This window comes from Odontesthes bonariensis, chromosome 4 (assembly GCF_027942865.1).
Source record: "Odontesthes bonariensis isolate fOdoBon6 chromosome 4, fOdoBon6.hap1, whole genome shotgun sequence".
NCBI classification, from domain to species: Eukaryota; Metazoa; Chordata; class Actinopteri; order Atheriniformes; family Atherinopsidae; genus Odontesthes; species Odontesthes bonariensis.
In genome coordinates, this window is record NC_134509.1 from 42,131,021 (window position 1) to 42,149,766 (window position 18,746).

At 42.9% G+C, this 18,746-nt stretch overlaps 1 protein-coding gene across 5 annotated transcripts in view; it reads left to right on the forward strand.

The window, feature by feature from the left end:
- Positions 1 to 18,746, forward strand: part of LOC142379109 (glutamate receptor 2-like) — a 135,439-nt gene that overhangs the window by 90,420 nt on the left and 26,273 nt on the right. For 4 of the 5 annotated variants that reach the window (XR_012769650.1, XM_075464234.1, XM_075464235.1 and 1 more), the window contains exons 17-18: positions 11,935 to 12,049; positions 16,852 to 16,986. Coding sequence is in view for 4 of the 5 variants with exons in the window: in XM_075464234.1 (XP_075320349.1) it covers positions 11,935 to 12,049; positions 16,852 to 16,986 (250 nt within the window). In the remaining variant the exon portion in view is untranslated. Of the gene's footprint in view, positions 1 to 11,934; positions 12,050 to 12,827; positions 16,392 to 16,851; positions 16,987 to 18,746 lie in introns of those variants that run through there. The other variant, XM_075464236.1, reaches the window with a different exon arrangement.

Sequence of the window (18,746 nt, forward strand, 5' to 3'; positions counted from 1 at the left end):
GCTTTAAGTCTAACCCTTCAACAAATCTACTGTATGACTGCTGTTTGAAGTGACATGGTAGAACCAGAGATATATTTCAGCTCTAAAAAGTTTGGATTCAAACCTGAATCCTATTTGAATTGCTCACTGAATTCCACTTTTCCCTGTGTCTCTGCTCCTAGCATGATCTTACTGTTCTGCTCTGTCATTTTCAGCTCACAAAACCATGAACTACACTTTAAACATGAAAACGATCATACTCAAAGCAGCATCATTACTTGCTGGATAAATAACACTTGATCGTCTTTATTCCTTTTCAAAGGGAAATCTATAGATGTGGGTTGTTTCAGAGGCCCATTTAACCTTCGTCTTGTGTTAGGGTCGGCACCGACCTGTTTTTAGGTTTTAAATGCATAACATAACCATATAAATTTGTTTATTGCATCAACGCTTTATGACTTTGTCAGGAACCTCTATTTCAACAAAATAAAACAACAAAAATTGTTTTCACTAAATTATAAAATGCTCTCGATGAAATTAAGTTGTGTTGTTAGGGTCGGTTTCGACCCAGTTATAAAAATAAGATTATAAAGCAATAATTAGAGCCAAAACTGAAATCACAAGTTCACTGTCAGCCAACACACTGCTTTTCATTTTGTGTTTGCACTAAAGTTCTATTGCTGAAAAAAAGAGACTTTTTTGCCTTTTTCTTGAAGTAAATATATGGGTTGAAACTGACCCGTAACACCATAGATGTTACTATAGTTAATAATATTAAAATGAAAAAATAAATAAAACTAATTTATTTAAGAGATGTGTTCTAAATCCCCTCAGTAATAGTCAGGTGACATAACAACCTTTTATTTATTGATTCTCTTGAGGTTCATTTTACATTTTTGTTTTTATTGAAATTGAGGGGTATACTGACAAAAACAAGGCCCAGGGGCCCACACCAAAAATATTAAAACCAATATTTTTATGGATAAAAAAGCCTAACAAGGTAACCAAGAGATGAGAAAACAAATTGGATGATAGATGATTGTTTTTAGTGTATTTTACAACAAAATTAAAACACGGGTCAAAACCGACCCGTTAACATAAGAGATGGTAACAGGGAACTAACACAAGACGAAGGTTAAACAAGGAAAAAGATGGGTGGGACAACAAAACAGTGTTTTAGCCTCATCAGATACAGGCTACATGAATATCCTCCAAAAAAGACAAAAAATATAATAGAATTTCTTCTTTGAGTCTAGAATAAATGAGAACTCTGTGTTCACATGGGATGATTGTTCTATTTAATCCAAACATTAGTTGAGAACTTTTTCGGCCTTTACTGAGGGAAAGGGTGGTGGGCTCCCTGCGGGCAGCTATACACTGAGTCTGCCACCTTAAGCTTGGAATACAGTTGCTGTTACCTACGCACACGCATGTTTCTCATGGCTCACTCACGTTTCCTGCGTTCATTTGGTTGTGAACATCCTCAGAAATGAGCGATTCGCGTTCATGAAGGTGAGCAGTAGGAGGGATCCTCCTCGCAGGCACTGAGCAGTGAGAATGGAGGCGCTTGCCTACGTGATTGCGAGGTGAAACAGCAACTGTATTCTCAGCTGCAGGGCCAAAGTTTAGGTTAGACTCCATGTACCGCAGGGGAATGCCAAACAGGAGTGTCCGTTTGTAACAGGATAGTCACTGGAGCTCACTTCACAAGCTGAGATGGCTGCTCAGTACATTCTAATTGGCCTAAACCAAATTCTGGGCATCAGGATCCCCGTAAAGAAAGTGTGCAGATCCAAACCTTGCTCTCAACGATGTCACGTTTCCAGATTCTCAAACCAAGCCTAGCTTGTAAACCAACTAAACGTTCCATGAGCTAGATGCAGGTGGAATGAAAAGGATTTCTGAATTGATTACTCATAGAATGTGCTCTGATCTTCACTCACAGAGGGAAAATACATTTAGGCCGTAACACGTAACCCAGACCGTGAAAACATGTGTTCTGTGTTCATAGAACAAGCACAATGTTTAAAAAATGTTTTGGACCATCCTGTCCTACAGCCCAGTTTCTCTGCATGAGCTTTTCAGAAAAGGCTTGATTGATTAGCCTTCCTCGTGTCAGACAATTGTGCCTCAGTGAGCTTAAAGTTCTTTTTTTTTTTTTTTTTTGCATCACCAAACCATTGCTTCCCCAACATTGTTTCAATGGAATTCTTTCCCAGAATGTTTTGTCCTTTAAAACTCTGTCGGATTCCCAGAGTGCATTGTCCCACAGGTGTTGTGGTCTTTGGCTAAACTGAGACGGCATGAAAGGAGAGCAGTGCTTTCCATCATGGCATCTTTTTTGTAACAGCAGTCTTCCTCAGGATTACCTTCAAACCTGTGGACATATTTAAGAAAGTTGTACAGGTTAGCGGTGGGGATTTTTGCACTTGTTTCTGGGTTCTGTTTTTCTTCGTCATTATCTTGGTGTTATCTTTGAAACACTCGTGCCTAAACAGAGCTGAGACTACAGTCCCTTTATTGCAGTTAAGCTTCCTCTCGGCTCACATGAAAGTTGTTGTGAATGATGAGTGGTTTACATGAACCAATCAGGATTTAGTCAGTCATGAAACTTGTATGTCTTCTTTGCAACTATTGACAGGGACAGTCCCACTTCTCTCCTTCCCTGGAACATCTGACTCCAGGTAGATTTAGGAGAAGTCATTAGAAGAGAGGATAACTATTTTTTCCAGGTGGCAGTTATAATGAGTTATAATTGGAGGTGTTAGTGTGATGGAAAACAAGCTTTTACAAACCTTTTGGACATTAGTGTTGCAGATTATTCATAGGTGTCCATATTTGGGTTATATTCTTTTGAGCAGAGAAGGTCAAGGTGACTTGCTCCCCCCAGATTGGTCCATCTGGGGGGCTACTTCTCGACTTGGTTCACATGTTAAGTTTGTGTTTCTGCACTGCGTGTGACCTTGGTGGCCTTGGTGGCCTTGGGACTGTGTCACAGAGCACCTCAGCAGGACTCCTCCCTTTAGGGCTCAGACTTAAATAAACTGAGTAAAAAAAGAGGTGGATTTCCAGTTTCTCTGTGTTTATCATCCATCAGGAGAGGGGCTGTCTTTCCTACTTAATTAGCAAGGTTGTGTTGATCTGTAATTGATTTAGATGGTGACCTCTATATGTCGGTTAACAATTCAGAAATCCTAGAAATTCCAACTGTGTGAAAATATATGGTATTAATTCAGTTTTATTACACCTCTTATTCACAACACCTGTACTTTAACCCAACAGTTCTCTTTGAGCAAACCAAACCAATTTCCTAGACTAAAAACAACTTTGTGTATCATCTTTATGGAGAAGCAGTTTCTATCTGGCACAAAGCAAAAGAATGTTGAGTCAGGGCCACGGGTCCTTAAGTTTCCAGCTGCTGCTGCAGCCTGAAGGCTCCATATGCTACCACAGCTGCCATCCCTGAGGAACTGATGGGCACAACCAATATCTCCCTAAACAGCCTTGTTCTCAGAATATTTACAAGATTAGTTCATTTCAAAAGTACTCAGATTAATTCAAAGTAACATTTAAAGCAACCAACGGAGTACAGCTCACACAAATATATAAAATAATGAGAATTCTAAGTTTTCATTCTCCGTTTGATTAGTATCAAAATATAGCCTGGCTGACGCGTCCACATCTCGATGAGATGGTGGTCTGGGAACTAGGTGTGCATTTTTTCGTATTTGAGGCATGGTTTACGAATGCCTAGAGCCGTTTATTGGGTGCTACGAATGTCTATCAAATGGCGTCTGGTTCTTCCCATGCTGCTTTGCGCGCGATTCATAGCCAATTGTATTACTTCTCACTTCTTCACAGCAGAGCAAATACATCCTTCTTGGCAATGAAATCTTTCAACGCCAAACGTTGCTCTTTTTTAAAAGTAAACTTGCGTTCTAAGCTACTTAAAACACTTTCTAAGGCTGCATCGAACGGTAACGTTGTGTCCGCTGCCATGTTGGAATAACACTCTACAAGCTTCAGTGCCGCGCATAGAGGTCGTCATCGTCTTGCTGCCCCCCCCCCCCCGTTCTGTGATTGGTTCCCTAACTCAGGCAAAAATAAGGGCGGTGGTTTCCAGGCTGCCTTTGCAGTGTGAATGAAATCGCGCGCAAAGCAGCATGGGAATTCCCAGGCTAGCAAAATACACAAAACCATAGAAATGTCAATCAACAGGAAACTGAGGGATTAGTCAAGTCAATACAATGTAGTATAAACATGTTTCCTTTAATGACAATATGTTTATGGCAACATAAATAGAACATTTGCTTGGTACAATGATTGAAAAGTTTTCCTGTGAAACACCAACCAAATGTAGTTTGTAGCATCCTGTGGCTCAGTCTCCAACAGGTTTAATGATGAGGTTTAGGGATGTTTTATCACTTCCAGACGAGCTGTCAAGTTCTCTAAGATGCAACAAAAACTCCAATCTGTTGTTTGTTCAGTCTTTTGAAGCTTTCACAGTCTCAAGTAAGAAAAAGACTGATTCTCAGAGTCTTCACTGACCAACTTCTTTGTATCTATGAAACAGAACCAGATGTAGAATCTGCAGCATCAACAATCAGTGAAAGCTGTTCCAGAGTCCTGTTCCCATCCTGCTCCAGAGTCCTGTTCCCATCCTGCTCCATCAGCTTCCTTTAACGACCCTTCTTAACGCTTTTGGAACCGAGGACACTGATTGTTTTTCAGAGAAATCTGGGTCCATTCCTGCTGAATCCAGGATTTCAGCTGCTCATCAGTCCCTAGTTGTTGTTGCCTGGTTCTCCTCCTCATGATGCTCCAACATGTTCAACATGGTTCTCCTCTTCATGATGCTCCAACATGTTCAGCCTGGTCCTCCTCTTCATGATGCTCCAACATGTTCAGCCTGGTCCTCCTCTTCATGATGCTCCAACATGTTCAGCCTGGTCCTCCTCTTCATGATGCTCCAACATGTTCAGCCTGGTCCTCCTCCTCATGATGCTCCAACATGTTCAGCCTGGTTCTCCTCCTCATGATGCTCCAACATGTTCAGCCTGGTTCTCCTCTTCATGATGCTCCAACATGTTCAGCCTGGTTCTCCTACTCATGATGCTCCAACATATTCAGCCTGGTTCTCCTCTTCATGATGCTCCAACATGTTCAGCCTGGTTCTCCTCCTCATGATGCTCCAACGTGTTCAGCCTGGTTCTCCTCTTCATGATGCTCCAACATGTTCAGCCTGGTTCTCCTCCTCATGATGCTCCAACATGTTCAGCAGGAGGCAGAGAAGCAGCTGAAAGGTGGACTCATCTGCCCACAGAACATGTGTCCACTGTCTTTCTGTCCATCTGAGACGAGCTGGTGTCCAGAGAACTGGGCTGTGTTCCTGCATAGAGCTGATATATGGCTTCCTCCTGGTGTGGTGCAGCTTCAGCTCACATTTCTGGATGCGGCCGTTGACCGTGTTGAGTGGAAATGGTTCTCCCAGCTCCTCCTGAGCCCATGCGGCTGTATGGATCATGGTGGCTGTATGGATCATGGTGGCTGCATGGATCATGGTGGCTGCCGCTGCATGGATCATGGTGGCTGTATGGATCATGGTGGCTGCATGGATCATGGTGGCTGTATGGATCATGGTGGCTGTATGGATCATGGTGGCTGTATGGATCATGGTGGCCGCATGGATCATGGTGGCCGTATGGATCATGGTGGCCGCATGGATCATGGTGGCCGTATGGATCATGGTGGCCGTATGGATCATGGTGGCTGTATGGATCATGGTGGCTGCCGCTGCATGGATCATGGTGGCTGTATGGATCATGGTGGCCGTATGGATCATGGTGGCTGTATGGATCATGGTGGCTGTATGGATCATGGTGGCTGTATGGATCATGGTGGCCGCATGGATCATGGTGGCCGCATGGATCATGGTGGCCGCATGGATCATGGTGGCCGTATGGATCATGGTGGCCGTATGGATCATGGTGGCCGCATGGATCATGGTGGCCGTATGGATCATGGTGGCCGTATGGATCATGGTGGCTTTATGGATCATGGTGGCTGCCGCTGCATGGATCATGGTGGCTGTATGGATCATGGTGGCCGTATGGATCATGGTGGCTGTATGGATCACGGTGGCTGCATGGATCATGGTGGCTGTATGGATCACGGTGGCTGTATGGATCATGGTGGCTGTATGGATCACGGTGGCTGTATGGATCATGGTGGCTGTATGGATCATGGTGGCTGTATGGATCATGGTGGCCGCATGGATCATGGTGGCTGCATGGATCATGGTGGCCGTATGGATCATGGTGGCCGCATGGATCATGGTGGCCGTATGGATCATGGTGGCCGTATGGATCATGGTGGCTGTATGGATCATGGTGGCTGCCGCTGCATGGATCATGGTGGCTGTATGGATCATGGTGGCCGTATGGATCATGGTGGCTGTATGGATCATGGTGGCTGTATGGATCATGGTGGCTGTATGGATCATGGTGGCTGCCGCTGCATGGATCATGGTGGCTGTATGGATCATGGTGGCCGTATGGATCATGGTGGCTGTATGGATCATGGTGGCTGTATGGATCACGGTGGCTGCATGGATCATGGTGGCTGTATGGATCATGGTGGCTGTATGGATCATGGTGGCCGCATGGATCATGGTGGCCGCATGGATCATGGTGGCCGTATGGATCATGGTGGCTGTATGGATCATGGTGGCTGCCGCTGCATGGATCATGGTGGCCGTATGGATCATGGTGGCCGCATGGATCATGGTGGCCGTATGGATCATGGTGGCTGTATGGATCATGGTGGCTGCCGCTGCATGGATCATGGTGGCTGTATGGATCATGGTGGCCGTATGGATCATGGTGGCTGTATGGATCACGGTGGCTGCATGGATCATGGTGGCTGTATGGATCACGGTGGCTGTATGGATCATGGTGGCCGTATGGATCATGGTGGCTGCATGGATCATTCAATTCAATTCAATTCATTTTTATTTATATAGCTTCAAATACAACAAATGTCATCTCAAGGCACTTAGATAGTAAGTCCAATTCAAGCCAATTGGAATTCAATTAATTAATAATAATCATAATTCATAAAATAATCCAATTCGTTCATATAGAGCCAATTCAAAAACAATTTCCTAGCTAAGAAAACCAACAGATTACACTGAAAACTTTTTGTTTTTCGGTCCAATCTCCCGGCCTGAGCGACGTGCCTGAGGCGACTGTGGAGAGAAACGACTCCCTTTGAACAGGAAGAAACCTCTGGCAGAACCAGACTCAGGAAGGGTGGCCATCCGCCTCGACCAGCTGGGGTTTGAGAAGACAGAAGGGGGGGGGGGGGGGCCGCCGCCGCCACCGCGGCGGCACTGTAACACCATTCAAAGGATATCTGTTTGAACAGGGAAACACGAGTTCATGACCACAATAATGTCACATATACATGAAGAGAGTAAAGTGAGGAAAGGTGTGACAGATGAGGCCCCCCAGCAGTCTAGGCCTATAGCAGCTTAACTATGGGATGTTTCAGGATCACCTGAGCCATCCCTATTCAAGGTAAACACAAGAAACTTGTGCTAACGAAAATAAATAAATAAATAAATAAAGGACCAGACTCAGTGAGTAATTCCCTATACTCCCTATATAGATCCATATATAGAACCATCTTTTACAGCCACAAGCTACCTCAGCCTCTCACCAACTGCACACCAGTCACAGCGGGGTGGGGATGCAAACCCTGGTTCGGGTAGGGGGAGAAATAAAAGAGGTAAGATAAGCGGGAATGGGATTCAAACCCTGGTTCAGGTAGGGGGTAATGAAAGTATAGAAGGTGCCAGAGGTGGAGGCAGGACAAGACACACTAGTAGATACAGCAGACAAATTCACCTAAACAGTCCTATATTCACTAAAAATACCAGCAAAAACAAAGGCATACAACTCACTCTCACCAACTGCACACCAGTCACAGCGGGGTGGGGATGCAAATGGTGGCTGTATGGATCATGGTGGCTGCATGGATCATGGTGGCTGTATGGATCATGGTGGCCGTATGGATCATGGTGGCTGCATGGATCATGGTGGCTGTATGGATCATGGTGGCTGTATGGATCACGGTGGCTGTATGGATCACGGTGGCTGTATGGATCACGGTGGCTGCATGGATCATGGTGGCTGTATGGATCACGGTGGCTGCATGGATCATGGTGGCTGTATGGATCATGGTGGCTGTATGGATCATGGTGGCCGTATGGATCATGGTGGCCGTATGGATCATGGTGGCCGTATGGATCATGGTGGCCGTATGGATCATGGTGGCCGTATGGATCATGGTGGCGTGATGACGGTTTCTCCTGCAGTGCTGCCTGAGGGCTCCCAGCTCCTCCAGCAGGGCTTTCTGTCCTTGGCCTTTCCACGCTTAGGTTTCCCCTGACTCCCTGAATCTTTGCACAATATTCTGCTCTGTTGATACTGAAAGACCAAAGTTATTTACAGTCTGACTCTGAGAAAGACTGAACCTTTGGTGGATGCTGCTGTTATAGCCAGCCCTGACACCCTCACCTGTCAGCAGGTAACCTGCTGGTTGGAGCAGCTTCCAGAACGCTGTTCCTGTAGATTCTACAAACTCGCAGTCTCTGTTAGACTCCGTTGTTTCTTTTTCTAAATACAATGACGTTGGACAGTGAGGACACTGGAAATCATTTCTTTGGACTTGTGTCTGTTAAATAAAAGTTCAAACTAATCAACAGAGCCAACCAACTTTTCTGGAAATGGTGTTTCTGTAATAGTTGTTTGATAGAAGGAGGAAGAAGAAGCTTGGGAGGACTAAAGCCTATCCCAGCTGCCATTTGGTGAGACATCCTGGGCAGGTTGCCACTTTAAATCCCATACCATCCTTTATGAAAGGAAAGGAGATTAGTCTGTGCCACAAGCAAGTTTTGACAGTTAAATTAGGGAAAAGAACAGTCAGCTCCATCAAATACTGACAGGCCGATATATATTCTTTAGTTTCAGGCTTATTGCTAATAAGTGAAATGATCTGATTCAATTCAATTCAATTCATTTTTATTTATATAGCGCCAAAAACAACAAATGTCATCTCAAGGCACTTAGATAGTAAGTCCAATTCAAGCCAATTGGAATTCAATTAATTAATAATAATCATAATTCATAAAATAATCCAATTCGTTTATATAAGGCCAATTCAAAAATAATTTCCTAGCTAAGAAAACCAACAGATTGCACTGAAAACTTTTTGTTTTTCGGTCCAATCTCCCGGCCTGAGCGACGTGCCTGAGGCGACTGTGGAGAGAAACGACTCCCTTTTAACAGGAAGAAACCTCTGGCAGAACCAGACTCAGGAAGGGTGGCCATCCGCCTCGACCAGCTGGGGTTTGAGAAGACAGAAAAAGGGGGGGGGGGGGAAGGGAAGGGGGCCACCGCAACGGCGGCACTGTAACACCATTCAAAGGATATCTGTTGGAACAGGGAAACACGAGTTAATGACCACAATAATATCACATATACATAAAGAGAGTAAAGTGAGGAAAGGTGTGTCAGATGAGGCCCCCCAGCAGTCTAGGCCTATAGCAGCTTAACTATGGGATGTTTAAGGATCACCTGAGCCATCCCTAACTATAAGCTTTATCAAAAAGGAAAGTTTTAAGCCTGGTCTTAAAAGTGGAAAGGGTGTCTGCTTCCCGGACATTTACTGGCAGCTTATTCCACAATTGGGGGGCCTGATAACTGAAGGCTCTGCCTCCCATTCTACTTTTAGAAACTCTGGGAACCTCAAGTAAACCTGCAGTTTGGGAACGAAGTGCTCTGTTAGGAAAATATCTTACAATGAGATCTTTAAGATATGATGGAGCTCGGTCATTAAGAGCTTTATATGTAAGGAGAAGAATCTTAAATTCTATTCTGAATTTAACAGGGAGCCAATGAAGAGAAGCTAAAACTGGAGAAATATGATCTCTCCTGTTAGTTCTCATCAGAACTCTGGCTGCAGCATTTTGGATCAACTGAAGGCTTTTCAGAGAATATGTAGGACAGCCCAATAATAAAGAATTACAGTAGTCCAATCTTGAAGTAACAAATGCATGGACTAGTTTTTCTGCATCACTCTGAGACAAGATGTTCCTGATTTTAACAATATTACGAAGGTGAAAGAAGGCAGTCCTAGAAACCTGTTTTATATGCGAGTCAAATGATAAGTTCTGGTCAAAAATAACTCCAAGGTTCCTCACTGTAGAACTAGAAGCCAAGGAAATACCATCTAGAGTAACTATATAGCTAGACAATTTCTCCCTGAAACGCTCAGGTCCAAAGATAACGACTTCAGTTTTGTCTGAATTTAGCAGCAGACAGTTCTGAGTCATCCAGGTCTTTATGTCTTTAAGACATGCTTGTAGTCTGACCAACCTATTGGGTTCATCTGGTTTTATAGATAAGTACAGCTGAGTATCATCAGCATAGCAATGGAAATTTATGCCATGCTGTCTAATAATGTTACCTAATGGAAGCATGTATAAAGTAAAAAGAATCGGTCCAAGCACAGAACCCTGGGGAACTCCATGACTTACTCTGGTGTGTGAGGAAGATTCTTCATTTACAAGAACAAACTGAAATCTATCAGATAAATATGATTTAAACCAGCCTAATGCAGTTCCTTTAATCCCAATAACATGTTCAAGTCTGTGTATTAAGATACTGTGATCGACCGTATCAAATGCAGCACTGAGATCCAACAGGACAAGCACAGACACAAGTCCGCTATCAGAGGCTAAGAGGAGATCATTGGTAACTTTCAGCAGTGCAGTTTCTGTGCTATGATGCACTCTGAATCCTGACTGAAACTCTTCAAACAAATTATTTCTGTGTAAATGATCACAAAGCTGAGCTGCAACTATTTTTTCAAGAACTTTAGACATAAAAGGGAGATTGGATATAGGTCTATAATGAGCCAACACTTCTGAATCAAGAGTAGGTTTTTTAAGTAAAGGTTTAATTACAGCAACCTTAAAAGTCTGAGGTACATATCCTGTCAACAAAGACAGATTGATCAAATCCAATATGGAAGTGTCAATTAATGGGAAAACCTCCTTGAACAGTCTGGTTGGGATTGGGTCTAAAACACAAGTTGATGGTTTAGAAGAGACTATTGCTGTTGTTAGATCAGAGAGATCAACTGGGCAGAAGCCGTCTAAATACAAATCAGGTTCTAAAGATACTTCTAAAGCTGCTGTACTTGATGATACATCACTGATAATAGTGGGAAGGACTCCATCAATCTTCTCTCTGATAGAAACAATTTTATTAATAAAGAAGCTCATGAAATCATCACTGCTGAGAGTTAAAGGAATAACTGGCTCAGCAGAGCTCGGACTCTTAGTCAGACTGGCTACAGTGCTGAAAAGAAACCTGGGATTATTCTTATTCTCTTCTATCAATGATGAATAATAAGCAGTTCTAGCTTTACGAAGGGCTTTCTTATACATTGTTAAACTATCTTTCCAGACTAACTGAGACTCTTCTAAATTAGAGGAACGCCACTGTCTCTCCAGCTTTCTTGCAGTCTGCTTTAAAGCACGCAGCTGTGAATCATACCAAGGAGCCAACCTCTTCTGACTGATTACCTTCCTTTTCAGAGGGGCAACAGGATGAGTCCTTTGTCAAATTTATCAACCAAGAACTTGTTATCAGAACTCTTCCCATCTCTGTGGTGATATTAAGATATATTGCACTGAGATTTATCATTCAACATTCATGCTAACCATGGACATGCCCAGGCTGCTCTAACAGGAGCTCTCTGCTAAGAAAAGCTGTTTGTATTCTGTCTGTGTTAAGAATGAAAGGTTTGTGCTGCTAACATGCATACCTGTAGGAGGAGTGACATCCCAGCTGAAATGAACTGCTAACAGACACTGTGTTCATGTAGAAATGCGGTGAACCTGGCGGTGTTAAAGTTGAACGAGCAGGGACTGCTGGACAAACTGAAAAACAAGTGGTGGTATGACAAGGGAGAATGCGGCAGCGGAGGAGGGGAGAGCAAGGTTAATACACACTCTCTCTCACCTACACACACACACACACACAGAACACGAAGGTAAACCTGGGTCAGCTAATCAAATGTACAGTTACAGTATGTGTAACTGTAAAGAAGCAGTACAGTTACAGTACCACACGGGCCCTAAAGCTAGCAGGGATCCAAAGCTCCAGCTGTAGTCTTCCACAGAGCAGAGGTTCAGAATCATTGACTGTAACAGATGGAAACTGACACTGGATTTCACAGGTGTCAGAGCGCCGCCCACAGGTAGTACTGTACTCTGTGCTGCTTCTTCTGCCAACATGTTGCACCTGTTTGGTGGAGGTCAGGTTTGGCGCAGACTCAGGCCAGATCAGGTCAGGTGACCTCTAACCAGATGGCAGCAACATGAGAGTTGTTGATCAAGAGTTTGTGCGACCTGTCCAAACTCTGCATCAGGGGCTCCAGGTGTGCAGGGTACTGCGGCTGAAAAAGCAATGAAGCTTTTCACTGCAGCTCTTCTCACTTTCTGTCTCAGAGGCCAAACAGAGGAGCCCTGACAGCACAGACCTCGGCTGAATATTTGCTCTAAAAGTGGCTTCTACTAAATAAACTCATCACCCATGCAGACACGGTCTTTACATTCCAGCAGATTTCCAGTAGAATCTTTACTTTCAGAGAAGATTCCTGCAAATAAGAATCATTAGTGGACCCTGTTGGCTGCGAGAACAGTGTGAGAACCGCTGCCTCATTAATAACATAAGATAACATTGATAATGATGTTATTTATGTTATTCCCATTGAAGAGTGCCAGTAAACCTTGCCGTATTGAAACTGAATGAGCAAGGAACCCTAGACAAGCTGAAAAACAAGTGGTGGTACGATAAAGGAGAGTGTGGCTTCAAGGACTCCACCAATAAGGTTAGTTTTATGTCTGTGGGTCAGTGAAACACACTGTTCACACATTTAACATGCATGGTGAGCTCTCTTAGCTGTGCGGGACATTCCAGACACGCAGGGGGAACAATGTAAAAAAGATGTTTATTTATCTCTTTTAACATGTCCATCTGTTCATCTGTTCGTCTGTTTGTCTGTACAGTCCAAAATGTTTTAGGGTTTTTCTCTGTGTTCTCCTTCAGTGTAGACAATGCAAACCCATGACAGACTGTAAAATGCATGTATCGGTCCATGGAAAAATTCAAAATATAGGCTAAAAAGATATTACAGCTCCATTTTCCCTCCTAAATTCTCTCCAGTGATACAACTTCTGCCATCATACTGCTGACATTTCCACTCCCGTCACAACATATGACGTTGACACGTTGATTTGGACTAAAGTTCTTTGAAAGGGGGAAGGAGAGTTTGGTGGGCGATGTAAAACCCTTTGCCTTTCAAACAACAAGTTACTGTTTTCATTCCCATTACCTAACCCTAACCCTTACCCATACCCTAACCCATACCCTAACCCCTAACCCCCTAACCCTTACCCTTACCCTTACCCTTACCCTAACCCCTAACCCTTACTCTAACCCTAACCCTAACCCTTACCTTGACCCTAACCCTTACCCTTACCCTTACTCTAACCCTTACCCTTACCCTAACCCTTACCCTTACCCTTACTCTTACTCTAACCCTAACCCTTCACAATCTTTTCCACTTTTCTACTTCGCTTCCACTTGCAAATGGTTATCAGGTGTGCTGGAGAAGGGAAACATCGAAAACATGCAGGGCAGTGGTACTTGAGGACCGGAATTGAGAAACACTGTTCTAGAGTTTACCCCCTTGTGTGTTGGGTTATGGTTACTTCCTGTGCACACCTGGTCTTCAATTCTGATTGCCACACCTGATCCTCATTTGTTAACACCTCCCTCAGCATATATGTTTCATCCAGGTTTTCCTTTGTTTAGTGTCCCTTCATTGATGTCTCTTGCCTTTGTTTCCCTTCAGTCAGTTGACCAGTCCTTTTTGTTATTTTACTTTGTCTTGGTTTTCATCCTGACCTGGCAGCGCCTTTGGTTCTTTTAAATAGAAAATGCACCGTCATTATTCCATGTCCTTGTCTCCTCCCTCGGGAAGTCCTGCATTTAGGTCCTCAACCTCCGGCTCTTTCTCGTGATCCATGAAATGGACAGTGAAACGACTAAATCTTGGAAAAAGATTTCTAATTCACAATATCTGGGCTGGTTTGGCTTCTGCTCTGCTAAAGGCTGCCCCCCAAAGGAGCTGCCACTGTGCCTCGATAAGCTTCAGAAGTTGTACAGGAAGCAAAATATGCAGAAATAAATGTAACAACACAGATTCAACTTCGCTGTTTACCTTTTCAGACATTTTTGATGTTTTAGTAACTTTTACAATGGTTTGAACGGTCATACAGATAACTGTAGAGACTGACTTTTGCTAAGCTTTTGTCTGGGGTTTAAGGAAAAGACAACCAATCTGACACTCAGCAGCTGTGAAACTACAGATGTTCGATGAATGTTCTACAAAAAGAGCTGCAGATACTTTGTCTATTCCACTTTCATCACATTGTGACATGAAAATAATGCCATATATATCTCATATTATAGACAAAATGGAATGTAACTTTATTTTCAAAGTTTGCAAGTGAAAAGTAAAAAAAGTTAAATATACTGTTATCAGCAGCTGCTCACACTCATGAAAATAATCGGGCTTTGCTATAAGAGTTGTGGCTGCAAGAAATTGGGGGACTGAAATATTTCCTTTCTCCCACTGAAGCTGTTTCCTGTGTTAAAGGAGATTATTAAGGAAGCACTGGAGTTACTTTCAGAATTTAAGAGCCCTTATCATGGCTACCACTAAGATACTTCTGGGTCATCTCACTCAGTGAGGAAGGTTCTTAAGTTAATTTGACTGTTTGACTGGATCCCTGGTTTCATACTTTTCCATGCAGTTCTACCTGTTCTTCAGATTTGCATCTGGCACTTATCATGTCACCAAAAATTGAGTTGCATTACCGTTCGAAACAACGCCGTCACCATTTGCTAGGGGGGAGAACAGCGAGTAGAAACCATACGTAACAGCAAAAAGACATTATCCAAACTAGATTTACTGAAATGAAATGAGAGAAAACAGTTCAGTTGTAATCTTGAATGACTCATTAAAAATGATTACTTTTAACAAGAAGTTAAGGGGATAGTTCGCCTCTTTTGACATGAAGCTGTATGACATCCCATATCAGCAACATCATTTATGAACATCTTCTTACCCCCTGCTGCGTCCTGTGAGCAGAGTTCCAGCCTCGTTTTGGTATTGATGAAGGTAGTCCGGCTAGTTGGCTGGGGTTTAAAAAATAAAGCGTTTTGCTTCTCAAAACAATATGCGTTCAACAGAGTAATACATTTGCATCACAAAATCGTTCTCGATGAAAAAGTCAGACCTCATAATCACTTGGCCCTATTTTCTCTCCCTTCGTATCACTTCCTGCTGTGTAGACCGTGCAGACCGAAGTGCAGAGCGAGCAGTCCCCTGCTTCCGAGCAGCAAACAGCGTAACAGGCACAGCTGTCGGCAGGCGGCAGCACTGCCAACGTTCATGCTTGTATCACCAAATGTACGATTATGTGACTTATCTGCTCCACTACTACAGCTTCTCTGTAGCCGGACTTTCACCTCCCCAGAGAGCCAACGACACACACACCAATGCAGACTGTAACATCTCGTTGTGCATAATAACACCCTGGGGGAAACACAACTGTAAAGTGTAACAGCCTGTTATTGAATCAGGTTTCCTGATAATCCAAACACAATAACCAGTATGTGTTAAAACTTCGGTTCAGGATGTACACACATTCTAATATCGTCCATCTTTTCTTCTGTGTTGCAGTAGTTGATACAGCTGCGCCTGCTCCACTTGTACTCTGTCATTTAAACACATTCAAATGGATAATGTGGTGTTTATTACCACACTTAAGTTTGAATGTTGTAGGTGTCTTTGTATAAAAGCATCTGCTCAAATATATTAAATGTAAATTGAATTGTTAAAGTTCTGCAGATTGTCCAGTGCAGCTGTTGTTTGCATGTTTCATCCATGTTGTTCAGTTCTTTATGCTTTTTTCATGCTATTATTGATTAAATCGATTGTTATCCACCTCGGCTCAAGCTAACATTAAACCAGTCAGCATTCAACGTACACATAGCATCATCTGCATGGGGTGAGATGGACACATACTAATCTTACCATAAACCAGACAATTGCTCACCTACTTGCTGGAATGCTCCACCTGTTACTCCCCCTGGATCCCACCGGGAGAAGCACCACAGAACTCAGACCGGATAGAATTTCCTGATCACCTGCATGTCTAACATTCTGTAGCATTTATATCTGAGAAAGTACACAACTGATAATCCAACCTAACAAAATTACTCAGGTGCCTTCTCTGCCACGCCACAACACATCCTCTGTTTGAACAGTGCCATCAGTAACTACCTCTGCTGCAGGTCCAAGTAGGGCAGCATGAGAAGCCACAGCTGGGTACACATGCTCCCCACAGGTGCACCTTTGATCACACTGACTCACACTGGTAAAGTTCAACAACATTTTAATGTTTAGTTTATTTCTAACTCTCATTTGCATTGATGAGTTAAGTGTGTGCAGAGAAGTTAGTTCATTTTGATGCTGCCACATAAGAAAGTGAAATGTTTTAATTACAGTTTGCCTGTTGTTAAGTTAGCTGCTGTCATAAGTACTCCAAACTAACACCGCTCTCTGGGTGATGGCCCTGTTTTCCCTCTGTGTGTGTGTGTGTGTGTGTGTGTGTGTGTGTGTGTGTGTGTGTGTGTGTGTGTGTGTGTGTGCGCGTGCGTGTGGTAGGAGAAGACCAGTGCACTCTCTCTCAGTAATGTAGCAGGTGTCTTCTACATCTTGGTCGGAGGTCTGGGTCTTGCCATGATGGTAGCTCTGGTGGAGTTTTGCTACAAGAGTCGGGCTGAAGCCAAAAAAATGAAGGTACCTCATCTTTTCATTTCCATTGCTGAATTTTAAATCATCGTATGACAGGATTGCCTTGTAGTCAGCTCAGGGGATTCTAACTGAAAAGATAAACCTCTGTTTATGGGATAAGTTGTGGTTGCCATTCAGAAAACCAGAAAAGCTAATGTGATGTCATTTTATTCATACAGTATGTGAAAAAGATAATAGTATTCCATTGTGTTGAAACTGATGTTGGATTCTGCTGAGTGTTGCATTATGTTACATTATATTATACTGTACAACAAAAACATGACCAGGCAGTTTAATCAATACTTTATCTCTATAATTACATTAGTTTTGGCTTTGTGGGCCCAGCAACCAGCAAATAAGTATCTATAGGGAATCTAACAAATTGTTATTTAGTGAATTCATACCAGTTAAGATATGGTTCAGATTTACTAATGGTTTGCATCTGCCACAAACTGTTTTGCCTTTGAAAAACCTTGGGATAACTGAAGTGGACAGAGATTTCTCTGTAGTTATGCGAGTTCGCCTATCACAGCTCAACATTTAGGGTGAAAACTGAGAAAAAGCACGTCTCAAATGTTTTGTTTGACGTGGCTGTGATAGCTGCTGTGAGGAGGAGGAGCTGCAGGGAGCAGACGGCATGAGGTGGAAACAGCACTATTAAGAAGGCCATTTCCAGAGAAGTTGGGATTTTCACACTTCAGTACAAACTCAAATCTGCTTGGTTGATACATTTCAACCTTTAAGCAGTGAACAGTGTCTTCACAGAACAACTTTATTTCATTTAGAAAAAACAGCTGCATGTGCAGTGTCTGGTTCTGGTTGGTCAAATACACATATGCACATATTAACCAAAGTGATTCATTGCTCAGCGTTGACTGGGTTATTTGGTTTTCTTATTAGTTTTCAAAGACCTGAATCTGACATACAAAGAATCTGAAACCTGAATCAAAGCAAAAATCTTCCTGCTTTTTTAATGGAGACTGTTAGCTATTGAGTCTGAATGAGATGGTATCTGCATGCTTCTTGGTAAATAAGAGTGGCTAATATTGTTCTCTTTCGTAGGTTCCCCTGACAAAATGTCTGTGGGATCCCACTCTGGGCTGTGCCAAGGCCATTCCATAGCACTGCATATCATTCCCTGTAAAATCATAAAAGACTTTAACTGTCAGCTTCCTTCTTTCAGTGCTGGAGTTGATTTATGGTCACATGCAGTCCTCATTTTTATCCATTCATTCTTTTTTAGCAATCAACTTTTATCTTATATTCAGCAATGTGGTTTGAATTGTAATCACATTATTTTTAGGTTTGAGCCAACCTGTATAACCTCATCCATCAATCAATAGTCTACCAGCAAACTGAGTTCAGTTTATCCTGTTAAAAGTCAAATAAAAACTGGGGTGCTCCTCGGTTAGAGCACATACCACGCTGGCCGGTTTGGATCTCAACCGTCTATCTTTCCTGCATGTCATTCCCCCACTCTTTCACCCCCTTTCCTGTATCTGTCGACTGTCCTGTCCAATAAAGGCAAAAAGGCCAAAAAAATAATAGTTAAAAAAAAGTTTACTAAAAATTGACAGAAGATCAATATTGGTATACAGACTTGTGACAAACTAAAGAATGGGGAAGTCTCTTTCAGGATGCCACTGCTTCCGTCCAGTGTTCCAGGGTCACTCGATGTTTTATGGCAATTAAACTTGCATGAGTTATATTGTTTTTTATGACTTATAAGTCAGCAGATCTCAACCCCGTAGAACTCCCCAAAGGAG